The following is a 27,272-nucleotide window of genomic DNA, read 5'->3' on the forward strand; positions in this document are numbered from 1 at the left end:
CATAAAGTTAATGCAGTTGAGCACACGTTTATAACAGGGATAATACCTCAAAGCAAATGTGTGTAGTGAAAAACATTTTTATTCTGCTAAATTAAATGTAAGCACAAGTCAATGACTTGACCTTATTCTGTACTTGGATCAAGATATACTAAATATTAGTAATTTGTGGCAGAAAGAAGTAAACTAATGTACAAGTATAAGTGTTAGTATTAAAGTACAAGTGTAAGTCTAATAATTAATGTACTAAGTCTTAGATTATTCTTTATACTTTTCAGTATAAGCTAAGTATACTTCACTATATTTTTTTTACGTATATACAATATAGTATATAAAAAGTACACTTCAAGTATACTGCCTCAGTTTTAGTATAAAATAAGTATACTTGTAGTACACTTGAATAAACTACTTTTTGCTAAGGGAAGTACAGAAACTGTATAAATTATACAATTATACAATTATTTTAAAACAGCATTCAATGTCCTTTACTTATTTTTAGTGTCCATATAGTCTTGGATGTTTCAATTTTACACATGACCATTTTGGGACACCATTCTGATATAAACAACTGTGGTCACCCGAGGGGAAGGACGTGTTCATCGCACATGTGTCACAGGACATGACCAATTCTCCGGTGAAGCAGATCTAACAAACAATTGGGCACCAAAGGATGTTTTCATTTCCATGCCCAAACCCCTCCCACTTGTTTCCTCTGTGCATTTAAACAGGAGGAGACACAGTGATGATCAAAGCTGCTGCATCAGAGCCACAGAGTACAGAAGAAACTTCAACTGAGAGAGTCCCAGGCTTCACAGACACAAGAAGGCTGCACTCAAGGGTAAAAAAAAAAGCTCAATTTCTATAGATTTTGCCTTAGTTCTGAATGATTTGTTATTTTGGGAAGCATAGAGCATGCTTTAAAGCAAAATCTCTATACAAACATTTTCTGTCACTATGAGGTTGACACTGTGTTCTTAGAACATTTACAGACTGGATGCTTGAACAGAATGCAGTGGAGAACTAATGTTATCCAAAGGCAGGCCCGAGCTATGCTACAATCATCCAAAACTGATACTGCACCCACTGCACAGATAGTGTTTACACGTGAACTTTTAGACACTGAAATGATGTGATGTGATAAATGTGCATAGACACAATTGACACTTTTGTGCATTCTGGATAAGATGCCATGCAGTTATTGCCTTATTTTTGTCTGTTACAGTTTAATAAAAACAAAAATCACACTTTAATACAGCCAATAATGCACATACTCCATTGACAGGCCAGTGTCACAAGCTTTACAATGAACTCCATAAAAGGAATTCCTTGCCTCACATGAAATGTGTAAATTTTTGTGTCCGTCCTCAGTCAAAAATATACCTTCAAAGCAGAAACGAAACCAGAGGGGACGATGAAGCTGCTTGTCATTGCTGTTCTTGCAGTATTGAGTGTGAACATGGTAAGCCACAATAAGAGGAAGTATTGGCGGGTTTCACAGTCATACCCATGATAATTATAAATAATATGATTCATTGTGTGTCTGCTTCTCTAAGGTTGTTTCAAAAAGATGGCTGAAAAAAAGAGGAGGTAAGTCATTTTTCTGACCAGTCCCATGTCTCATTAAATATTGAATTCACAATGTATAATCAATAATATTAATAATAACAAAGTAGGTGCTTTTCTTTTATCTTCAGATTTGTGCCGGTCAGGTGATGGCAGCAGCTACCATGGATCCGTGGACAAATCAGCCCGTGGTCGTCGATGTCTTAACTGGAATAGAGTCAAGCTACACTCAAATGGACTCATTTACCACAATTACTGCAGGTATAAAGCAATCCTTCTGATTAGGTTCACAGTGCAAAAGACATTTATTTTTTATTAAAATGGCAGATGACTACGCCATTGATAGCATTTGAGATTGTGTGAAAAAAACACCAGCATCACATTCAAAGTGTTGTGCATTTGAAAACAAGGAATCCTGACAAGAGCTTGATGCCGTGGTGCTACGTCCGACGTGGGAAGAAGATACTGAGGGAATTCTGTGACATTCCAAGATGTAAGGCCATTTCATAATTATATTCTCACTCAGTATTATGTTGTGCTTTCATTTCTTTGGTCAACTTTTTTTTACAGGAAATTTGATCTCAAGACATGTTTTGACTGCCAACTGGCAGTCTTCCTCAAGGGCATCTAGTGATTGCTTTGATGTATATAAGCAATGACATCTAGTGACACCTAGATGTCATTATATACTTAGATGCATCTAGTGAAGATACATCTTAAATACATCATGTGATGTGTCTAAGCAATGACATCTAGATGCCGCTGAGGAAGACTGACAGTTGGCAATCAAAACATGTCAGGTGATCAAATTTCCTGGAAAAAAAGGTGTCTAAATAAATGATACCTTAAGAAATTATTTCAAAAAAGAAGACAAAATGAACTTGCTCGAATTATATTCTCATTCACTTTAAAAAGTTGGATATCTCGTCTCTAAACTGATTTTCTTTTGGCGAATCAGGCTCAAAACCCACAGCAAAACCTTCACTGCCGGTGGATTCAGGTGCGTTCAATGCATTCTTTATAAATATACCACATCTTATATAAATGTACAATAAGTGTTTGGTTTTCTGTGCTATACATGTAACTTATAGCTGCCTGTATAATGTATTTTTATTCAGAGCTCACATGTGGTGAGAGGTCAGAGCGGAGGATGCACAAAATTGTGGGTGGCTCCTACAAACCTATAGAGTCAAACCCGTGGCTCGCTACAATCTTCCATAAAAGCCGCCGTTACCTCTGTGGTGGTTCTCTCATTGCACCGTGCTGGGTCCTCACAGCTGCACACTGTTTCTCTGAAAGGTGAGAGAAGTACACAACAATCATTGAAGCTAAAAGGCAGCTCTTCCTGAGGCGTACTAACACGTACTCTCGCTACGCAGTGACATCCAACTCAAGCATCTGTCTGTGTTTCTGGGAAAGAGTTCCCTCAATGATACTGATGCTGACAGAGAGCAGAAATTCACTGTGGAAGAACTGATCCTCCATCACAGTTTCAATGAGACCACTTACAACAATGACATAGGTGTGTATGTATAAGCATTGTGTGTACCAAGCAGTAGCACTACTGTGTGCAAGATTTTTTACATTGAATACATTTTATTTTCTTAGCACTGCTGAAGATCAAAAGCCCAACAGGCCAGTGTGCAGTGAAGTCATCATCAGTGCGAACAGTTTGTCTTCCTCCTTCTCACACTCAGCTTCCTGCAGGGTTTTCCTGCACCATTGCAGGATTTGGAAAGGAAACACAAAGTAAGCCTTACATACAAAGTCTCAAACTTTCTAACTTTCCTGGGGAGTTCTAGGAACTGACTTTACAATATGCGCAGCATCGTGGCACTACTCACACCGACTGAAACAAGCTGAGGTGAACCTGATCTCTGACGCTGTGTGTAAAAGTGAACTACAGTATGGAAACCTCATTGAAGTCAATATGTTCTGTGCTGGGAGCCCAGACTGGAGCACTGATGCCTGTGAGGTGAGCACAGACACTGTTGTTTATGTGTGTGTGTGTGTGTGTGTATATGCAAAAGGTTTTAAATCTGATTTGTTTTGAATCAGTAAAGTTTGTATCATCAGTCAAAAAGAGACATGAAAGACAAAGAAGATACAGATTAAAATGTTTAAAGCATTAAAGCAAGCGTGTCAAACTCATTTGAGTTCAGGGGCCAAATATGTAGCAATTTGATCTCAAGTGGGCCAAGGAAAACCAGCACTTTCAACATTAATGTGCACTAGTTTGCACTTCCAAGTTTAAATGATATATAAAGTATGTAAGTCACCGACAATCTCCAAGCATTAAGTGGCAGATATCGATCTCTGCAGGAGCTACACTTAAATTTCCTTTATTTTGGTGCAATTTCTTATTTATTTTGGGAAAAATCTGTAGAATACTTTGAGGAATTGCAGGATTTAGAGAAAAGTTATTTCAATAATTTGAGATTAAAGATGTCTGCCATCATGTGATAAAAACTGTGAGCCCTCCAAATAATGACAAGTTTTGGTGTAATTAGAGGGATTGAAATATTTATAACTGAATTACTTGGTAAAAAGTACTCAGTTTTTTAAAATTATTTTTATTATTTTTTTCCCGTCTTTTTTTTTCTAAGTTACACAATTGATTTTTTTACTTTGTCCTGCGGGCCACATTGGATGCTCTAAAGGGCCGGATTTGGCCCCCCTGGCCTTGAGTTTGACACATGCGCATTAAAGGAAATCTACTTTGTGCTTACAGCACTTCATGGTTTAACTACAAACACACAAGGTTTAATACAAGGTTTCCCCAATGAAAACTATTTCCCTTTATTATTATGTGAAGATGAAGTGCCTGCCATGTCCTTTCCTCACAGGGCGACTCTGGAGGTCCACTGGTGTGTGAAGTGTCTGGTCGAAGGTTTCTGTTTGGGGTGGTGAGCTGGGGTGATGGATGTGCCAAGGTAAACAAACCGGGTGTGTACACCCAAGTCACAAACTACAACAAGTGGATTGCAAATAAAACTGGTCTTCCTGAGTACACTAAAGGTGTGCTCTATCCTGAAAAATAATATCTGTTTAGGAAACTGTGGCAGCACTTAATCTGTTTTATGAAGATAATAAGCTCTGTGTGTCTGTAGTGGTTTTGGATTATTGCAGCTGACAGGAATTATTTGTATATAGCGAGGATAGTATTAAATGGCTGTATGTATTTTTTTTTTATCTTACTATATTGTTTCCTTCTATAGTAGATGTTTGCAACTTTATTTTGATTACATGACATTTTTCTATTGTATTTTTAAATAGTATTTGTAACATATGGGACCGTTTGTATGTTTACATAATGCTATGAAATGTATTTATAACATGTAGTTTAATATATTTTTCTTTTTTTATATTTATATATATATATATATATATAAAAGGCTGGCCCTTTTATGAAATAAATTGAATAAAGAAAAATGTTGACATCATCTGGTTTTCCTACTATTGACCTTGTGTGCTGTGTATGCTATGTGCTATGAAGAAGAAAAAATAAATAAAAAAATTCTAACAACAACAAAAAAAAAAAAAGAAATAATTTTTACTTTTCAAATTTTGATTTGTTTTATTTTTTGTGTAAAAACTGTGAGATACATTCACACGTAAGTGATTTTAAATGACACGCGAGAGGGCGCTGTTTTAAATAAAATTGCCAAGTCCTAAACTCTGGAGCTGTGCTAGGGTGCTCTTTGCGACTCACTACATTTTGTAGGTAGAATAAAATACACAGATTTAAGTTAGTTAAACTTACGATGAAGCACTTTAATATCTTTCCAGTAGAACTGAATAAGTTGTGCAGAAGAGGAAGAGGAAGCACAACATTCACCGAAACAAAAAAACTTAAGAGGAACCTTAAAGCTCTGCTGAGAGGAAGGAAGATTCAAAAAACCAAAAAATAAATCTGAATAGCTGAATAGCTGCACTTATGTTATAAAAACACTGATATCTGACTCTTCAAGTGGTGCTTTAAAAAGTCGCATGTGCAATAAAAACAATAGGCCCATAAATAATTTACAAAAAATATCTTACAAAAAAAAAAAGAAAGAAGAAGAAACTAAGGTATTACTATAATGCTAATGGTTAATATAGACCTCGTTGCATTTGATGTATTTCTCTGTTAAAAACAATTTTTTGAATTCTAATAAACATTTTAAAATACACATATACTGTACATCTTATACTTTAATACACAGAAGAAGAAAGGGCTTGATGTATTTCTGTTGTTGTTTTGTGTGTTTTTGTTGTTGTTTTCCATAATTCTGTTATTTTTGCATATTTTCAAAGTAATGTTTTTAAGTTTTTTTATACAATTGTTGTAGTTTTTTTGTAGTTTTATGGGTTGTTTTTTTGTTGTTGTCCTTTTTGTGTTTGTATTTTTCGTCATGTTTTTGTATATTTTTGTCGTAATTTTAGAAAACTTTTTGTAATTTGTGTATTTTAAGATTTATTTTTGTGCATTTATTTTATGCATGTACTTTTGGGGGCCGGACAAAATTTGACTGTGGACCGCATGTGGCCCCCGGGCCGACAGTTGCCCATGTGTGACCTATACTATGTGAATGTTATCAATGCATGGACAGATCACCAGTCCATAAACTGCTTTTATTACAGCTAATAAATACTCTGTACATTAATTGTTTGATGCTCTTTTAAAAAGCCTGCTTAATGAAAAATACATATTTGGTAGTAATGGTGAACAATGTTGATGGTCACGTTTTTCAGTGCGTGAGAGAGTGTGTAGATCGCACTCCATATGTTCGACACACGCACACTGTATGTTCATAAAAAGTCCCATTATGATACTAAGCACAGTCATCATTAATGACAAACACTTTCTGCAGCTGGTCTTTGCGTCATTGCTCAATACTTTAAGAACTCTTAAGCAATGCTTTATATCAAGGACTGTTTGGACAAGACCAAGTATACAGATAGTTCAGAGAAAACCTGCTGGAGCCAATGACAGTTTATCCTCCCCTTCCAAATTGCTCACAGGGTCCAGTTTACTTTACTGCGTCTCGTACTGGGCCACGATCCATATATGGGAGTGAGAAGCAGCGACTATATTCTTACTCCTCTTTAAGGATAATTCCGGAGGACAGGAGAGAAGAGCAAAAACAAACGAGAGGAGGCGAGAGAATTCAAAAGATGTTGAGATCAGAATTGGGAGAGTCACTGGATCAGACCAGAATGACCAACGTGTCCGATTCGTCTGATTTTGCTGGCAGTCTCTACACTCTTGGCTGCAGTCTTACTGGTCAACAACACTGGGTCTCAAGGGTGTAGACACTCACAGGTCTCCGGCTTTCTTAAAACAGATTTGAGTGGTGGAGACAACCATAAAAACCCCGGAGAATGTTGAACAGAAACCAAACTAATCCAGATAAATTTCATACATGTGTCCAAGTGCATTCTTTTATCCCAGATAGTTTGTGTTGGTGATCATTGAGACTCCTTCTTTCAACTTCAGGCAGCAGCAAACTGAATCCACAGTCTTTATTTAGACGTGGACATTGAGGCCTGGAGGTATGAACTCCTGACCCATCTTTTAATGAACATAGATCATGTGTCACACATAAATTTAAAGGTTCTTATGAACACCGTATTCCTTCATGTTATAATATACATTCTGGCTGCAAAAGTGTTGAGTACTTTAAATAACCCAAAATAATTAAAATGAGGGTTCCAAATTATAGCCACATGTATATAAACTCACATGTAAATATCACATTTATGAGCACTGGAGAACTCAAAGCTGGTATGCAATGCAAAAATGAGATACATGGTGTAAAACAACCAACGCCATGGAGAAACATTTTCTAGAATGGAAAATAGAGCTTCTCAGAAAATCTGACCACACGGGATTAGTCGGTGGACTTCCTTTACTAAAAGACATTTTGGAAAATGTCCAGCTTTAATTTTGCAGGAGCAATTTGTAAATTGGATCTACAACTAAGAAGCATCCACAATGAGCAAGGTGATGAACTTGACCAGCTGCTCAGAATCCTGACCTTAGCATGTTTAAATCGCTTTAGGATCCTTTTAGTGAAGACGATGAACTTGGTGGCTGATTTTACAGATGGAAATCTGATGTTTGCTGCTGGTTTAACTGCATACACAAAATGTAGGGAAAAAGGGAAACAAGTGGTATTCATTTGGCAAAAGTTAGCTTATTTGGATGGCCAAAAATTAAAGAAAGGACAAAAATTGGATAAAAGTGAACTTACAAAAATTGAGTAAAAATAGAAAAAAGGGGGGTATTGCTAAAGTCAGAATAAAGTGTCAGAACTTTTTCAAAAAGGACAAAAATGGGACAAAGGAAGTTCCAAAATGGCCAAAGGAAAGAGGTAACAAGGGGTTCACTCTTTTAAGGTTTTCTGAGGGAATAATAATTAAAATTAAGACATAAAGAGCCACATGTTGAGCATCACTTACTTAATAACAGCTTCTACATGGTGTCACTGATAATGTAGTGAACTGGTCTGGACAGAAAATGCCAGGGCTGAATTTTGGTCCCAGCCCACCCCTGTGTTACAGTAATATTTTTAGTAATTTTCCCTAAAACAAATGGTCACTTCCTGACAGTAATCAGAAGAAAATGCATCTCTTAATGTGAGGAAGGGAGAATATAGATATATATATATATATATATAGATTGGTGTTTTTTTTGTTTGTTTGTTTTTAACACATCCACTTGGTAATAAACTAGGACTTTATCATTAATATGATATTATGTATTATGGGTTGATCAAACTGTAACATCTTGTCATTAATGTAATTATATTTACAGTAACCAATAGAGAACCATGAATTACCTTCATTAAGTTGCTCCAACACTTTCCTTTCTGGGTGCATTGGCATGTATGACGTAATTTTGGAGGAGCCCCGTGCGTGCGTGTGTGCGTGTGCGTGCGTGCGTGTGTGTGTGTGCGTGCGTGTGTGCGTGTGTGTGTGCGTGTGTGTGTGTGATCTTTGCTGTGATTGGGTGTAGGGCGGCGATTCCTTCTGTCACGATCCTGGTCCGTCAGCCTTCACCGGGTCCCTCGCTGTGCACACCGGGAGGAGAGCGTGTGTTTTCCGGGCTCTGTCCTGTCCTCCTGTCGGTGAGGACGTGTGGAGACCATCAGCGCTGGAGCGACCAGCCGCCTTTTCTTGTGTCTGGACTGCGGTATAAGTCGCTCACGATGCCGGTGTTCCACACCAAGACTATCGAGAGTATCCTGGAGCCGGTGGCCCAGCAGATCTCTCACCTGGTCATCATGCATGAGGAGGGGGAGGTGGATGGGAAAGCCATCCCGGACCTGACGGTGCCGGTGGCCGCGGTGCAGGCGGCTGTCAGCAACCTTGTGCGGGTGAGTATATCAAGCTCTCTCATCACTGGCTGTTCATCTCTGCAGAGCTCTGATCTGATAGCGTCTGGTTTAATGAGTGCAATACATCACAAGAATAGCAGCCACTTAAAGGATCGTTTTCATAAATGGAAACCCCAGCTTGTTCTTGTATCACTCACCATTAAAATGAAATGTCCATTAAAGTGCCATGGACCCAGCTTGCCCCTGTTAACCATGCAGAAAGGCCAGCAAATGTGTAAACTTTGACCGGATTGATGATCAGAGGCTGCAGAGCTCAATGAAGTTTAACGAGCACTGATTGAATTAAAAGGGATGGACTGGTTTCCATCTGTGGGAAGCAAATAAGTCATGGGAAAACTACAGGAAGTGAATATTATTCAATTTTAGACATTTCTGCCAATGAATGAACTTATTTAAACTTTCTGACCTTTCCTCTATGCTCACCTCCTCTGGGTTGTGTAGGCTAAACAATGTTTTTAATGGGCAGAGCCAAGCTTCAGTCACTGTTGCCTCCTTTGTATTCACTGCCAGCCTAGTTAATATGGGTCACACCATTAATTCTGAGTCAGCAGAGTCTTTGTTGATGATGCAGCCAGGCCTCATTTACTCATTACATTTGAGGGTAAATTGTGTTATTCGTTTGTATTCCAACATGGATGTGCAAATTTATTCATTTTTTGCTACTTATTATTGTTTTTGAAGCCTATTGCTGGAAAAAAAAAAAAAAAAAAAAAATTGTGACTGGAGCCAGCTCCTATATGACTGTTTAAAAATGACTGTGCAATACAAATATTTTAATTTAAGATTTGATTTAATGTATATTATGTTATTGCCCTTGCTTAATGCATTTCATCATAACTTTACAGACATATTCAGATATTCAGAAGTATATTAGCATGAGGCTCACAAAGAAACAAAGAAACAAAAAAAAAACACACACAACTGAACTAACCATCTGAATATCTCAAGTTTATTCATTTCAGTTATAACATAATAATAATATTAACAACAATGATAATGATAATATATTGTATGTATGTATGTATGCATGTATGCATGCAGGTATGTATGCATGTATGTATGTATGCATACTATACATGTATGTATGTATGTGCTATAATCTATTTTGGTCTTCAATAAGAATATTGGTATTTTCTGATTGTGTTTATAAGTGCACCAATAATTTCTAGAAAAACCATCTTTCTGATGTGGTTATAAATTACTTTGAGAAAAACAAGGTGTACATTTTCTCTAAAACGACTTTATAGGTAACAAAGTATGAGATAATCTCGATGAATACGTCATTAAGTGATAATGAACAGGGCTGTGCAGTTTGTAGTAAACCACTGTGTCATGTGATAAGGACAAATCTTCTTCCACGTGGTACAGTCCATCTTGATAACATCCTTGTGTTCCTGCAGGCTTCCAGACAAACCGCTCTGTGCCTTTTGTCTTTCTCTGGTTGTCCCTGTCCATTCATTTTTATACATCCAGACAGGGAGCAGAAGGAGGCTAACAGCTGCCTCAGGCTTATCACTGGATTTGCATTGATTTGAGAACCACATACAGTCAGCCACCGAAGTTTTAAAAAACAGGAAATGTCCTGGTTCTGAATAATTAATACCTCTAAATGGTTTTACCTGTTGTGTTTTGCTACATTGCACAAAATCCTTTAAGATAATAAAGTCCAGGGGTCAGAATATAAATATGAATATATTTTAATGCCTATTTAAATATAATACTGCCAGGATTGGGGTCAATTTTTCAGTTACAATTACGTTTTCAATTACCCATGTTCAATTGCAATTTAATTACGATTACAGTTACCAGCATTTTTTCCAGTTACATTTAAATTATAATTATGTTTTATCCTCAGAAAGTGAATTACTATTATGTTCATAATTATTAAAATTCAATTACAATTAATCACATTACTGAGCCTGAAATAAAATAACCTAATAAAAGTGAACCTTCCTCTTGTGTTAGCTTTGTGTTAGCATCTCTTATGATAACGGGTCCTAAATCAGCTTTAAAATACACTAAAAACAAATATCTAGCATCTCATTTCTTTACTATCTATTGGTTATCTTGTTAGGCTTCCTCATCAATGAAAATATAGATTTGAATTTTTTGAAATGGTAAAATGTGGGAAAGCTTGATATGAAACACATTTTAATAATTGTTAACTATATATGAGTATAACTGTATGTAGAACTGTAACACGGTTCCCCAGTTTTGCGTGAAATTATAATTGACAATTTTTATAGAATCTTCATGACAAGTACAAAGTCAATTATCTGAACTCAATTACAATTTCATCACGATTACGACGGCAACGGATTTTTAAGATTATAATTATGCCATAATTGTAATTTATTATCAATTATGCAATTACAAATATAATTGACCCCAACCCTGAATACTGCCAAATGCAGTATTCTAGCGTCTGTGGTTTGCTCTTGTGTCAGAAACTTTAAATAACAACGTGAAGATAACTGAAAGAGGACGTGATGGTTTTGCTGACTGAGCAGATAATTTTAAGGATGGAGTGGCAGTGATAGTGTTGAATGAGCATAAACGCTGCTTGGCAATCTGAGGCATTTTAAAGTGAGTGCTGAGTAGAGAGGCTTCACTAAAGGAAACCCATAGATGCACACACACACACACACACACACACACACACACACACACACACACACACACACACACACCTCTGTGCACATTTGTTTCAATTCAGAAAAACGGATTTATTTAAGTACTTGTGTAGTTGGATCCAAGATGTATCACTGTATACAGCAGAATGCAGCTATCACACAAAGCTGACTGGTAGAGTTATTAACCTCGTCCCCTGGGGGTACTTAAAATATAGGTCACACCCACACACACACACACAATATTGTGTTGGTCCCCGTCTGTCAGCGCGTGGCTCGATGCACGTCGAACTAAAGATGGGAAAAGATGCTGCTGGAGTATTTTGGGAGAAAAGTGAGAGCTTGCTGAAGTTCTGCTGACAACAGAACCGCAGCTCTTTGGTGTTTGTGAAGTCTCTGCTCCTCAAGGAGTCAACATAGATCCTGAGTATGTCTGGGGGAGGGGGCGGAAAGGAATAAATAGATTTACCATTGAGAGAAGTGTGGTAACAACACACTCACAGAACAGAGCAGAGGGAGATGCAGAGAAGAGGAGAGACGAGGCCTTTGACTGAATATGTCCAAGCTGCAGAGTATAGATGGAAGAGCGGTGGAGATAAATCCTATTTACTGATGTACGCAGAGAGGGAAAGGGCTTCTATTGTCTGCCATGTGTAACTCCACCTGCAAACATACACCAGTTGCTTACGTCTGCTACATCACGGTCATATATTCCCTGAGAGTGTTTTGCAAATTGACATGAAATGTATAATTTAGTCAAATTATTACAGGCAAAGTAAAAACTATTTATAATGTTCAACTACTAAGGTACGATATACAGTATTACAGTGACATACTTTTTTCTAAAGCCCTTAAACCAGTGATTTTCAACCTTTTCAGCCCGTGATCCCCAAAATAAATATGCCAGAGACCGGGGACCCCACTATACCTGAAGGTGGTTGAACACAGACATGAACATGGAAGAACAGTCATGTGGAGACAGGTCCATCTATAAGGGGAATAACTTTTTGTGGCCCATAATGTCAGCAAAATTGTGGTCCATTGAATCTGTGATAATCACATTTCTTTATTCATCTCATCCACTGTTATCCAGGAACTTTATTATTATTTGCGCCATAGTATAGTATAGTCATCTTAAAGTTGTAAATCCTTGTTTTAATCAGAAATAAAAATGGGTTTAAAAGAGACCCAAAATGGTGGAAAAGGTGGTGAAATGGGATTTTAGAAACCACAGAAATTGGTTAAAAGTTGCAACACACAGAAAAAGTGGTAAAAAGAGTTCAAAGTGTCAATATTGGCTTAAAAGTGGCAGAAATGGGGGGAGGGGGAGAGGGGTTGTTGTAATGTAATTTAAAAAGTAGGAACAATTAGGTCAGAATGGCAAATAATGTGCATGACAAATTGAGAATGTGGTTAAATTGGCCAAAAAATAAGCATGAAATATGGTCAATTGAGGTTAAAAGTGACAATAATTGGTCAACATTATGCAACATTTGGTGAGAAAAGTGGTGGAAAGGGGTTTTAAGTGCCAAAACAAGTCTTGAAAGTGGGAAAAAAAGGTGCAGAAAAGGCATTGAAAAAGGAGCAAAAATATGGCATGAAAAAGTGATGAAAGCAGGTTAAAATATTGTAAGTTTTTAGCACAATTGCAGAAAAATGGAAAAAAAAAAAAATATAGGCTCAAATTGTTCAGAAAATATTCTTAGTTTCTTGAAGGCATCTGGCGACCCCCCTCCCAGTGTCTCATGATCCCAAATGGGGTCCTGACCCCAAGGTTGAGAACCCCTGCTCTAAACAACTACAGTACAATGTCCAGCAGGAGTCCATATTTAGGTGGAAAAGGTCATATAAACTGATGATCAAAAGGAGAAAACACTATAAACAAGGACAGGAAGTCACCAGTAAACCAAAGATATGTAATTATTTTTAAAATAATAATAATAATAAAATCCTGTCAGACATTTTGTAACAAAAGATATCATGTTCAATATTTATTTTGATTGCACCAGGATGTCAAATGCACTGTTTGTGAGTGACAGATGTCTATTTCCTGCTGTAGTTGTCGCGTCTCTCAGGATTCAAACCCTCACACATACAGTACATCAGGATGTCAGTGTTTTGCTGCAAACCACTTTACCACAACATTAATAATGTATATCCTCATCGATAAGTTTTGCATCTTACAAGAAAATGGAGCTCAGGAGCAGCTTCTCGTGCACTCATATAAAGAGAACTCGGCCCTCTGGGAAATCTCTGGTGGCACTCAGCTCATTCAGCCGCATTTCTTTCATTTTACAGTCGAAAGTCTTTCTGTATTTGTTCTAAAAATCAATCTCATTAATCTTACGTTTTCAGAAATGTAAGTATAGCACCTTCAAAGAGTTTATGGTGTTTTTGATAGTGTGTTAGAGGCTAAATCAATGGAATGGCTTGGAGTTTTTCCTTTACTGTAGTAAATTGTAAGGAGTTGAAGCAAACCCTTTCTACATGTAGGTGCTGTTTCTGATTCTGCTGATTGCATTTTAAATACTAAACCAAATCTTACATTTCAGTGTTTGTTTGTCATTTCCATGCTTAAACTGCACCATTTTTATGTCTAATACAGCATAGGTCACATGTGGGCAGTAAAACAGCTCCAACCCATCAAGACATTCTGAATTGCAGATTTATTTCAATAATACTTAAAGCTGCTTTTCCGGAGTTTCTGAGAGAACGTCTCGATGTCCCGCCCTCAACAGCTCTACTTCCTCCCCTGCCTCTGCCGACCTACCAGAAGCTACGCCTCTACGTTTGTGTACGCGCATTGCCAAACATAACAAAGTCGAATAACTACACATTTATTGTAAAAGTGCCATTAGTTTTGATTAAAACATGTTTATTACCTGTCCATGAAAAATGTCCTTTTGGAATCCTTTTAAAAACAGCTCCGAGATAAATTCTGTTGCGGTCACAAAGACGTTTATCCACAAGCTTTGTACCCGGACTTTTATTTTTTAGTAGAAGCTTTATACGTTAGCAATTAGGGATGTAACGATTCACTCGACTCTCGATACGATTCGATTCACGATACTGGGTTCACGATACGATTTTCTCACGATTTATTTTACAAAATGGGAATGTTGACAAATGACTGAAAAATATTCCTTTATTTTTTTGGGGAAAATACTGTACTATTTTCCTTTTATTTTGCATTGTCAAAAGAATCCCTTGATAAACTATGCAAAATGATGCAATTTAACTAAAAATAAATCTTGAATGAAATACATAAAGGAATAATACAAATGAAGAAGAAACCTATTAATTTAAATTCTGGTTCTATAGTAAACAATTCAAAACTGCATAATAGTTCTTTTTCTTTTTAAAAGTGCAACTGAAAATGTATTTTGTGCCTTAACAATTGGACTTTAAAAAAAAAAAAAAAACAGTCATTTTACTGTATTTACGTCAGATATTTGTTTAGACCAGCAGAGGGCGCTGGTAACCCAGTGGTCGGTTGGCATGCAGTTACTCCACCAGTGAAGAAGAGAAGCTATGCTAGAAGACAGAGCTAATAGAAAAACGTGACTTTTACAGATATTCACGTAATATTACAGATATTCTTTCGGTGCTAAAGGAGTAAAGAATCATTTATGAGCATGTTTAACAGTAAATGGCGGCCAGAAAGAAAATATTAGCAGATTCCGCCCGTCACGTCCGCTTCTGGAAGGATAAATATATAGCGCCCTCTGCGGTTTAAAAAAAGTACTGCGATTCAATTTTCAGAGCATCGATGTGAACCGTGGTACCTATGAATCGATTTTTAACTGCCTTACGATTAATCGTTACATCCCTATTAGCAATCGTGCAATGGGTAACTGGAGTTTCGGAGCGCTCCTCCATGATGCTGCTCAGTGATTCCTGTTTGCCGTTGTGACGGTGCACGCTCATATTGACAGTCGCCCGCTCCAGTAAGTCGAAGCCTATTGGCTGGGCGAAGTCAGCGCTTTCTTGCATTTGTATAGGAGTCTATTGGACGAAGGTGGGACTTATATACATTAATGTATATGTATGACCACTGGCACTAGACCATAGTAAAGGACTAGTTAGGTATTTTTTCACATTTCAAAAGAATCATACATAAACATACATTTCTCAGAAACTCCGGATATCAGCTTTAATTTATTTAAGAGCTGGGACATTTTAGGCCAACTTGACCCCTCAACTTGTTCATGTTCATCAGACGTGTAAGGATCTCTGTTTAGTGGCCAAGCAGATTAACTCAGTGAAAGTGGTGACCGCCGTCAGGGAGTATCAGTTACACTAAAGGATGAACATAGTATGCACTAATGCTTATGTAGGTGGCACCAAACTAATAGTCACATGGACTAAAAGAGTGCAGAACATTTCTCTTTGGTCATGCTGCTGCAGTAGTCTTTGATTTATCCCAGTATAGACTTTGGTAACATACACCTCTGACTGGTCTGCAGTGAGTATTCTAACACCCTTAAGCAACTTGTTTAACAAGGATAGCTAGAGTAACTTGTATTTTTAACATTTGAATGAGCTTTTACTCTGCCTCAAAGAAATTAGGGCTGGGCGGTATGACCAAAAATGTATATCACGGTATTTTTCAAAATTCTAACGGTTTCACGGTATATGACGTTTTTTTTTTTTTTTTTTCCGTGTATAATCAGGTGTTCACAGCATTTTCTACTGGTTAAGAGAGGAATTACTGCAGTAGATTGACTTAGGATGGTCTATTTTACTGTCATGATGAGTGAATATTGTAGAATATTCTAGAACTAGATAATACTACTTGTATTATTACTACTAGAACACTAGTAGTAATAATACAAGTTTGCAACAGCAGCCCAATGGCTCTTTGCCACGCTAGCTTATCTTTAGCATTAGCTTGATTCCTAGCTTTAAATGCTGCATACTCAATGGTGTGGTGGTTTGTTATGGTGAATAAGGTAACGTTTTGTTTGCAGCTCCACCAGCACTTATTTCCACGTTATAGGAATTACAAATTGCGAATCCTTTGCTCTCTTTTTTTGTGTATTACTGCCGAACTGCCGACATGCGAAGCTAGCCATGCCTCCGTGTCCGTGAGTGTTGATCTCCTGTAGCAGAGGCATGCGCACGCAGACACATGCTCACATGAGCTTTCAATTGTGTCTTTCTTATCCATTTACACGTATGATTTACAACTCACTAACACCAGAGCGCGACTGTTTACCTTTCTATTTAGAAGTGCAACGTTGACAAGGGTCCGGTCTAAAACGCAGCATTGCGTAGCGTTCCGAAAGTTGTGTAATAAAATACACCGGTACAGCGGTATATTAAATATTCATATCATAACGAAAATATATACCGGTATTCGGTATAAACCGTTATACCGCCCAGCCCTAAAAGCAATAATGATTTTTGTCTCCCTAATGATTAAGAGCTTGCTGTCACTTGTAGAGGTGTCCCGATCTGATATCTGATATCGGTCCGATATTAGCCTGAAAACGAATATCGGGTATCAGATTCAAATTTCCAGATTCACCAATATTTTTTATTTATTTATTTATTTAATTTTTATTTTTCAATTCATTTTTTATTTATTGTATTCAATTGTAGAATACTGTAGATAGTTTGTTGAAGGTTAAAATGAATGTAACCAATTGGTTAATAATAAATGGGTCAGTTTTTCTCATACTTACTGTTGCTGACTATTGTTCTGTGTTTGAGTGACATCACTTGATCAAGCCTTTTCTAGCATTCCACACTACGAAATAAGTAATTATTATTTTTTTTATTAAAGAAAAAAAAATGTATGATTCGTGCTGATATCGGATCAATATCGGTATCGGCCGATACGCAAGGCTGCAATATCGATAAATGAAAAAGTTGTGTCAGGACATCCCTAGTCACTTGACAAACTTTTAATAGAGACTGGCCTCTTCAGAAACACCCTGCAAGAGCTTCATTGCTGCTTAAATCAAAAGTGCACAAATTATGGAAATTTTTTTTTTTAAATATCCTAAATATTATTTTATTCAAAAAGAAACAACTACAACATTGCACTGTGAAATGTTGGCCGTTTATAATCAGAGTCGTAAATTCTTTAAGCATGAACAGTTCCAGTCAAGCAGGTTTTCTGTGTTAAAAGGTTTATAAGCAGTCAGGACTGCAAAATAAATCTCCCTCTGTTCCTCATGGACTCTTTCATCGTTAAAATTCCTCTTATCTCTCAGCTCATATCTCATATTTTGTCCGAACCGTTCAGCGAGCCACTTTTGGAGTATTTACAGCCAGTGTTTGAAGACAAGCATTACTTGTTGTTTATAATGAGTGTAAAGCTTCAGTGTATAACAAAGAGGTTTGTGTGATGTCTTTCCAAGCCAGTAACATTTGCTTTATCTTTATCAACATTTCACTTGTTTACATGGTTTAAACATGTATGTGTGTCTCGAAATGTTTTCTGTATTCAGACATTTTTTTTTCTGATCGTAAAAATCAAAATAGAGCTATAAGTAGTGTCATGTGACCCAAACTTACACCTTCTTGCTTTTAAGAACCTTGTTAAAATTATTCACAAATGTTTGCATTTGCATTCTTTTTTTAAAACACTAATTTGCACAACAGTAATAAGGGAAAAGACAAAATAAAGTGGTGTTTTTTTAAAATCCATATTTAAATACCGTTTATAAGATAAAACATTGTGCAACTAAGAGACGCATTCTTATCTATTTGTGTCTACACTATCATCATCCCTCTAGGTAAGGATTGAATAAAACCAGATTACCAAAATTTGGTGATGATAAATAGATTTGTTAATGACACAAAATGTGCTTCGAAATGGAAAAGTACACAACATTAAATTAAGATAAGTACAGATGAAATATGAAAATGTTGCCACCCTGAAATTGCCAATAATGTTAACTACAAAAAACAAAATTACAACCAGGGACGCACTTAACACAGAATAAGTGTTAACACAACACAGAATAAGTGTTAACACTTAACACAGAATATTCCCTTCTTCAATTCTTTACAGCACAGATGAGGACTTTAAACACTGATGACACAGTGTAGGTGGACCTGCAGCAGACGGTCCAGTGTGTACCCAGCTGCCCTAAGCCAGATGTGAGCCATTAGCGAAGTTGAATAAATCGATAAACATAGTGTTCTTTTGCTTTACAGAGAGATTTGAGGTCAATATTAGAATAGGAAAAGGGTCTAAATAAACACTCACACATATACATGTAAAATCACACATGCAGATGAGAACAGTTGAATTTAAGTCACATTTGACTCTTTCTCTGGAATCAGAAATTCTATTAACCAAATGTAATTGATATAGCAGCCTGAGGCTGATGTCATCATCGCAGTTATTACATCTGTAGTGTGTGTGTGTGTGTACTTCTGAGACGTATGGTTTGGCCTCACATCTGCAGTGAGTGAGGATGTGAGACATCCTGTGCACCTGCATGTTTTTGTGTGGATGTGCTGAGGTGAGCAGTTCCTGGCCACCTGCAGTATTTACTGCATTTAATGCAGTCAGCATTTAATGCATCTTACACATGTTAGCAGAAACAGGGAAGGTTCTTTTCTCCCTTTCAGAAAATCTAAAGCGTTCTACTCTGCCACAATAAGATCTCAGTTTTTTCTTTAATGTATAACTTTTAGATGTTTTAACCAGAGTCGTTTAGAGAGAGAGTTGCGACAACGGAAGTTCGAAATGCTTGACGTGATTCATATAGACTCAAATAGTTCCTCGGAAGATTCGGATCCATTGATTCCAAGAGACATAACTGGGATTTTTGGTAATTTGTTGTCAATAACTGCATTGATTTACAATATTTATACAGTACACCATCATATGTATGTGTATATAATGATAATATACTGTATACAGTATATAATATAGTAATCCACTAACATGCTTTAATGCACACGTTAATGGGTTAGGACATGCTGATAATAATAATAATAATAATAATAATAATAATAATAATAATAATATAATTATTTAAATGTCTATTGTGAACTATTGTGAGGCTCCATGAACCGCCATTTCTGTAAAAAAAAAAAAGTTCTACCAATTTTAACTAAAATGGTAGAAAAGGCTGCAATGACAATGATTTCTGCCACATAGCAAACACTGGTCAAGAATGTCTCATTTTTTGTGCATAATCTGTTTTATTTTGTACTTATCTTAAATCTGGACATTATTGAACCCTTCTCCTGTCTTTAATTACTTTATAATGCGTGTATGAAAGCATGTACATATTTAAAAGGAGTGGCCTTCTTGTTTTTAAATCAAATCAAAACCCAGTGCGACCTTCTGTGTAAATATTCACGTGCATCTTTGACACTGCTCGTGCAAATGGTTGGAGTGGGCCTCATAGCTCACAGGTTCACAGCCAAATTTGGATGTTCAGCCTGAAGAGTCAAATTAGAACAACACAAACATCTTTTGCCCCGACCTGCACTCATGTACAATAACAAACAGATGACACAACCAGAGCCTGAGCTGCGTCCCCAGGAAGCTCAGCTGTGACATAAATGCATGTTTGGAATAGGTGTCAATTGAAGCACAACCATTGCGCTATTATTAGAGCTCAGCTGATTTTTCCCCTTGCTACGGTTTACGATAATCATTTACTGTAATTGTGTTTTTGTTTGTGTGTGTGTGTGCGTGTGTGTGTGTGTGTTGCAGGTGGGAAAGGAAACAGTTCAAACCACTGAGGATCAGGTGATGAAACGAGATATGCCTCCTGCCTTTATCAAGTAAGTCAGGCTGTGCTGCATCGACCAAAGTATGGAAACGATCCATTTTATACAGATTGACTGAGAACTTGTTATACAGGGAATTTCACATCATTTGGAAACATGGCTGCTTTCCCAGCTTTAACAAAGAGCCACTTCTGAGGCTGAGCAGGGTGACCGTCAGACTATAGCATCCAGACCACAGAGAGGCTGTTTGTCAGCGTGTATCCAAGGAGCTCATATAAGACTTGAGCAGTAGCTGAAAGCTGCCACTTAGAGATTAAACTGTAAGCACATGTTTCAGAAAACATCTGGACTTTTATTGGCTTTTATCCATGTTTCTCATCTCCGTATTAGTACTTTTTACATTTTTACAAAAAGTGTCTGGACCTCAACACGTCGATCTCTTGGTGCTAACTCACACATACGTGGGGCACTACTCCATAAATCTCACTCACGGGGCTCAGGGGAGGGCATGTGGGAATGTGAACCTGCCTAAATATAGACGAACCAGCAGCCATCGATACCCTGACCAGTGGGGTCAGAATCAGAAACAGGAGGGACTTGACTTTTGGCTTCATTCAAATAGTTAGAAAAGCCCACTGAGTTCTACAAGCTAACATGTTCTTCCCTAAAAAGTATACACTTTATGTCCTTTTTATTTTGTTGCATGTAATCATTTTTGTTCACTTCAAAATTATGTAACTAATCTGAATAAATCTATAATCCAAGTCATATTTTCTATCAAACATCTAACATCAGCATCCAATGTGAACATTTGTAAATCCAAATTAAAGGCACTCTTTTTCCTATACTGCTGATCACATCATTGTTGAATTCATGTTTTTACTGCTGATTTTAATGTTGTAACTGATTTTTATACTGTTAAATGTTTTTGGTTGCACTTTTTAATCACGTAAAGCACATTGAATTGCCTTGTGTATGAAATGCGCTATACAAAAAAAAATCTGCCTTGCCTTATAAATCATTCCACTTTGTTCTCCCATTAAATCTGTGATTTCCAACCTGATTAAAGACGTTGTGCAGGTATGTTTTTTTTTTTTTTTAAAGCAGCTGTGTGTTGTCAGGGTGGAGAACTCCTGCTCAAAGCTGGTCCAGGCGGCACAGATGCTAAAGGCCGACCCTTATTCAGTTCCTGCCCGAGATTACCTGATCGATGGGTCCAGAGGAATACTGTCAGGAACATCCGATCTGCTCCTTACATTTGACGAGGCAGAGGTGCGTACGTGTGTGTGTGTGTGTATATTTTTGGGACCCCCTACCAACTCAGTGTGTGTTGATGATTAGCCTTACTTCAGACTTGTGGTATCTTTCAGGGAAATGAAGCTTTTTATAGCTGTACAAGAGTATGGAGGAGCTCAGCTTGGAGCTATAATGGAGTCTCAAACACACACAGATCTAATCACTGAGATTGTGTGTGTGTGTGTGTGTGTGTGTTTACTTCAGGCAGATAAAGTGCAGGATTCACAACATGCACGTGAGCGTACACGTCACTTAGGCTCAGTTTTGAAAAAGCAACTTCTTGTAGTCACAAGATGTACATCACAAGACTGCACGGACACACACGCGCACACACACACACACAGATGTGGATTGTCACTCTCCTATTAAACTCGGCCTGGGATCATCACTGTATGTCCTTCATGCTTTGTGTTCTAGGTGCGCAAAATCATCCGTGTGTGTAAAGGCATCCTTGAGTATTTGACAGTCGCTGAAGTGGTGGAGACCATGGAAGACCTTATCACCTACACCAAGAACCTGGGACCAGGTGAGAGCGAGCTTCTTCCTGAAGTGCAAAAAACCATATTCGTTGGTGGTGATGTTCAGATACTTCCATCTGAAGCCTGAAACACTGAAACATTTAGGGTCCTATACAAAACCAAACGCAGAAAAGCAGAGATGGTCCACTTTTATCACTGTGGGGCCCCCCCGAAAGAAGATCATCTAACCTTTAAGGCCAGATTTGGTACCATGATCACATTGAATGTTAATACAGGAAAGAACAAAGTTGTTGTTGTTATTTTTTATTTATTTTTTTAACAAAAATAGTTTATTCTTCATTGTATGTTGCAATGAAGCCAAGACAAATATATTGGCTTTAAACATTTTTAGCAAGTCTTAGGTAAGTAAGGATTAATGTTTCATAAAGAAACCACAATGACAACCAAAAAAAAAAAACAGGTTAAAATGTTTTGTATCACAACTTTACAAACAGCATCATTTTAGCTTTTTAGTAGAATATAACAATAAAAACTTAATAAATCTCCCTTTACATAACAACCACTTTATAGAAACAGTGAAAAAAATTAAAATATTACCAATAATCAGTTATACTCTTTTCAGTTTGTGAAACCAATATTCATCCCCTTCTGGATAAAGAATTTTACTGCATGATGATACATAGATGTTCAATGAAGTGCTTCATGTCAAATTAATTTTTTGAATTTTAATTTTTGGGGGATTTTTCCACTGCGGCAATAAAAACAGCCATTCAAAATACTGTTTAGAGAAAAAAAAAACTTGCTCTTTAAGGACACTTGAATTTTTATGAACAAGAACATTTTATTTAGACTAAAAAGGTTCTTCTATGTTTGTATTTAGAGGCCATTTTTTAACAGTTCCTCACAGAGTAGATATTCATTAGGGTCTGTAATTAATCTGTTCATCATCTTCAATACTGGGCTCTGCTTTATGATTGGGAGCCTTTGTTTTAGATCAGATAAAATGGAGCATTTTCACATTTAAAACATGAGTGACGATGGATTTATGATACCATGTGGAGTGTAAAACTCCCTGTGGTAATATTTATCATTGATGGTTATAAACAATTAAACAGGCGATTCTTCTCGTGTTGATTAGATACGTTTTTCTTGCACAAGATTCTAAACTGATGACTGAAAGTGTTACTAACTGGCAGATGTGTTTCGTTCCTGGGGTTTAGAATGTCAGCAAAACAAACCAAAGAGCTACTGTATTTCTACCTTCTACCCGTGTGTTCGATTAAGTAAAAGAAAACTGAACCTTCTCTTCTCTGTTTTCCTCAGGGATGACCAAAATGTCAAAGATGATTGAGGAAAGACAGCAGGAGCTGACGCACCAGGAGCACCGACAGATGCTGCTCAGCTCAATGAACACTATCAAAGAGTTGCTGCCTGTCCTCATCTCAGGTGTGTGTGTGTGTGTATGTGTGCGTGTGTAGACACAACTCACCCTAAATGCCAGTGCAACAGTGTTTAGTGTTCTTTATAGTCATTATAAAACCCTAAAGTCATCAATGAATACATTTCTTCTTTAAAGCAGAACTAAGTAACTTGCGCTTAGCGCTCCCCCTAAAGGTGCCTTTTGGTTATGTCACTGTCCGCACCCCCCGCCACCTGCCCCACCCCACAGCTCCATGCGTACCTTTGCTGTACCCAGACAGTAGCAACCGATCACTGAAAAATCCTAATACAACAGTGACACTAACGGTGCTTTCACACATATAGTCCCATGTGACCATGTGAACAGTATGAGGAAGAGAGACAACTAAAATAAATGAATGATGTCGGAGTAAGAGTACAGAAATTAGTGTGGAAATGCGTGATGTCTTTGTTTGTGTGCTGACAAAGCGGCTCTGAAAATGGATGGATGGATGGATGGATGGATGGATGGATAGATAGATAGATAGATGGATGGATGGATGGATGGATGGATGGATGGATGGATGGATGGATGGATGGATGGATGGATGGATGGATGGATGGATAGATAGATAGATAGATAGATAGATAGATAGATAGATAGATAGATAGATAGATAGATAGATAGATGGATGGATGGATGGATGGATGGATGGATGGATGGATGGATGGATGGATGGATGGATGGATGGATGGATAGATAGATAGATGGATGGATATTTGTGTGTGTGTTGACTGATGGAGCGCTGGGTTATGATATAAGTTTCAGAAAAGTGAATTTGTAGACAACCATGTGCAGCCACAGGGCTGGTAATAATCTAGCATTAGTTTGTATTAGGCTGCCGTAAAGCAGTACATCTTGCCACCGGGTCAGAGGCAGGAAAGTTGCAAGTGCGGTTTTCTAGCCAGAGACAGCAGAGAGAGATGAAAGGCCCCCCAATCGCCCCATAAACACTTGTATTACCCTCACAGGGACTACGAGAAGGATTTATTAATGTGAAAAAGTCACTTAGTTCTGCTTTAATCTTGCATATGAAAACTAGTGGAAATCGTTAGCAGTTATTCCATCAATGCTTAACAAATTATCATATTTATGTCTTCAGCGATAAAGATATTTGTGTCGACAAAGAGCAACCGAGGTGCCGGGGTCGAGGAGGCCGAGAGGAACAGAAGGTTCACGTTTGAGAAGATGAGCGCTGAAATCAACGAGATCATCAGAGTCCTGCAGCTCACCACGTGGGATGAAGACGCCTGGGCTAATAAGGTGCTGCTGACAAACACCACCATTACTAATTATATTATCTGAATCTCAATTTCTACACAAACCTAAACCCAAGGATTGTTTTTTTTAGTTGGGTTGCCTGTTCACACACAAACGTACACCCTGTTTATGATTATGTTCCACTGAGCTGCACCTCTTTAATTTATTTCTCTACTTTTCTTTTGGCGTGGTAGTATAACTCCTGGTTTTTCTTTTCTTTTCTGACCTTTCTTCTCCATTCTTTTCCTCCCTGTAGAAGGTAAGCTTGTTTCTCTCCCCCTCTGCAGTCCTCAGCATGCAAGTGTGTGTGTGTGTGTGTGTGTGTGTGTGTGTGTGCGTGTGTGTATGTGATCAAAAGAAGGAACTATGTCTTCATGCTGATGTTTTTTCATCATGCTGGTATTTAACAGTGTGTCATGTGTTTAAGGTCACTGACTATTAGCTGATGTGATGATGATACACATGTCATCACTATATTGTTGGATGTTCATCTGTTGCTGTTCAGATGTCCATTTGTGTCAAATGGCTTGAAAACAGATGGTCAGTTACTTATTTTAATTTACAGTAACAGTATTTTGAATCCTATGTTACTCATTTTTACCACGTAAAAGCCATCTGAAGGGCATAATGATGATATTTATACCAATATCAACTCATAAAGGGACATTTTTGGGTTACAGATGGTGCAACAAGGAATTTATTGAAGCGATAAAATCTGTTCCACTCGTCCAACCTGTAACCCTGCATGTTTCTCTGCACAAAGTCTCTTCAGATAATAATCTGTTTGTTTGTCTGAGTGTGTTTGCTGTGGAAATACTGCATTGTGTGCGACAAGCATTTATTGTCAGTGTGTGAGGGGGGGAAACGCTGGCAAAGGGCGGCCATCCTCCCGGGGTCATGAATTATAGAAATTCACTGGTTGCTGTCCAGACACATCCATAATTTATGGGCTGTATTGAGCGGTTCCACTTAGTCAATTCATTCTCCGCTGAGCTGGAAATAGCTTCTTTTTTTTTTTTTTTTTTTATCTCCGCCTGGAACAAAGTGATGAACAGAGTTCATGGCATTTTAGAAAAGTGGTGGTCAAATGCCATTAAATGTCATTTTATTATATTTTCTCGGGTTATTTTTATGGATATTCAACTAATTAATTGCTTTCTTTTCATTATTACTATCCATTCAACAATAGGCGTTCTAATCATCCATTTATATAAATGAATAAATGCTTAAAACTATGTAAATTTTTTCAAATGTTCCCCTTCTTGTTATTGTAGCTAACTATTACACATTGTGCATGTAAAAGTTGGATAGAAAAGGTAACAAAAACAATAGAAATCTTCCGGGAGGTGGAACTATTTGTAGCATGTTTGTCTTGGCACTGAATCTGGCATTCCCTAAAACAGGTGCACACACAGCTAGCATAAAACCAAACTGGAAGGGTTTCTTCGAAAAATGTCCACTGCTTTGGTATTAGTTTGGCCAAAAACCCAAATTATCTGATCATTGATTAAATATACAGTAGATTAATGCCTTAAGTGCCTGCTGCTTCGTCCAAAACCTAACAAAACACACAACTGTACGTGACGTTTGTCTGTCATTCTCATGTAACTGTGACACTCATCCAGTATTTAATTTTAAACAACATTTTTGAAGCATTCTCACGACACATATATACTTAACATGTGATTCACAGCTGAACAATGTCAACATTTGTCACATGTTGGTTTATTTGTATTCAAACCTAAACAAACGATGCTCTCTTTCTTGACCTAAGGATATGGAAGCTTTGAAGAGATCCCTGGCAGTAATTGAGTCAAAAATGGCTCTCGCTAAGAACTGGCTTAAAGACCCTCATGCACAGCCAGGTGATATATTTGCTTTGTTTTCCCACGCTGTCTACACTTACGCTACTCCTGATCTCATGCTGTGACATCTCCGTGTTCCCAGGAGACGCCGGGGAGGTGGCGTTACGAGTGATTTTAGATGAAGCTGGAAAAGTGGGAGAGCTGTGTACTGGAAAGGAAAGGAAAGACATACTGGCCACCAATAAAGCTCTGGGACAAATGACTGACCAGATCGTAGATCTCAGAGCCAGGTAGCATGGTACTGTTAAAATACGTGTGTAAAACTCTTTGTTACTCTTTGTATCAAAGTGGTATAAGTTCAGGGTTGCGGTCAATTATAACTGTAATTGCGTAATTAATAATTAATTATAATTATAGTTGTAAATGTAATTGGAAAAAGTTGTTGTGGTTGTAATTGTATTTGAATTGTAATGGAGTTCCAGGAATTGACTTTGTAATTGGCATAAAAATTCTATAAAAACTGTCAATTACACTTGAATTAAACACAAACCTGGGGAACCATGTTACAGTTGAAATCTAGGGGTATACTGACACCAAAATAATTAACACCAATATTTCCATTGATTAGGGAAGCCTAACAAGGTACCCAAGAGATGAAAAACAAATTGAGTGATGGATAATATTTTTTAGTGTAT

At 37.4% G+C, this 27,272-nt stretch overlaps 2 protein-coding genes and 1 long non-coding RNA gene across 6 annotated transcripts in view; 2 read left to right on the plus strand and 1 right to left on the minus strand.

The window, feature by feature from the left end:
* Positions 1-762: 762 nt before the first annotated feature.
* LOC114476856 (tissue-type plasminogen activator-like) lies at positions 763-4,802 on the plus strand. Its single transcript, XM_028468843.1, has 11 exons — positions 763-835; positions 1,366-1,456; positions 1,551-1,584; positions 1,692-1,821; positions 1,971-2,053; positions 2,519-2,560; positions 2,679-2,859; positions 2,940-3,082; positions 3,169-3,309; positions 3,387-3,535; positions 4,407-4,802. The coding sequence occupies exons 2-11, from the start codon at positions 1,409-1,411 to the stop codon at positions 4,599-4,601; spliced, it is 1,146 nt and encodes a 381-aa protein (XP_028324644.1). The 5' UTR covers positions 763-835; positions 1,366-1,408; the 3' UTR covers positions 4,602-4,802.
* On the minus strand, positions 943-8,683 carry LOC114476883 (uncharacterized). The gene is made up of 3 exons (XR_003675650.1): positions 8,385-8,683; positions 2,795-2,852; positions 943-1,767 (listed from the first exon to the last, which is right to left on the minus strand). It is a non-coding gene; the product is annotated as an uncharacterized LOC114476883 (long non-coding RNA).
* LOC114476844 (vinculin-like) overlaps positions 8,552-27,272 on the plus strand; it is a 29,964-nt gene continuing 11,243 nt past the window's right edge. For 2 of the 4 annotated variants that reach the window (XM_028468821.1, XM_028468823.1), the window contains exons 1-8: positions 8,754-8,921; positions 20,262-20,332; positions 21,400-21,550; positions 21,992-22,100; positions 23,377-23,499; positions 24,615-24,775; positions 26,547-26,637; positions 26,720-26,867. In XM_028468821.1, coding sequence (XP_028324622.1) covers positions 8,754-8,921; positions 20,262-20,332; positions 21,400-21,550; positions 21,992-22,100; positions 23,377-23,499; positions 24,615-24,775; positions 26,547-26,637; positions 26,720-26,867 — 1,022 coding nt within the window. Of the gene's footprint in view, positions 8,922-20,261; positions 20,333-21,399; positions 21,551-21,991; positions 22,101-23,376; positions 23,500-24,614; positions 24,776-26,543; positions 26,638-26,719; positions 26,868-27,272 lie in introns of all 4 variants that reach the window. The other 2 variants (XM_028468822.1, XM_028468820.1) reach the window with 2 other exon arrangements.

The sequence above is a fragment of the Gouania willdenowi genome, chromosome 15 (genome assembly GCF_900634775.1).
Source record: "Gouania willdenowi chromosome 15, fGouWil2.1, whole genome shotgun sequence".
NCBI lineage: Eukaryota > Metazoa > Chordata > Actinopteri > Blenniiformes > Gobiesocidae > Gouania > Gouania willdenowi.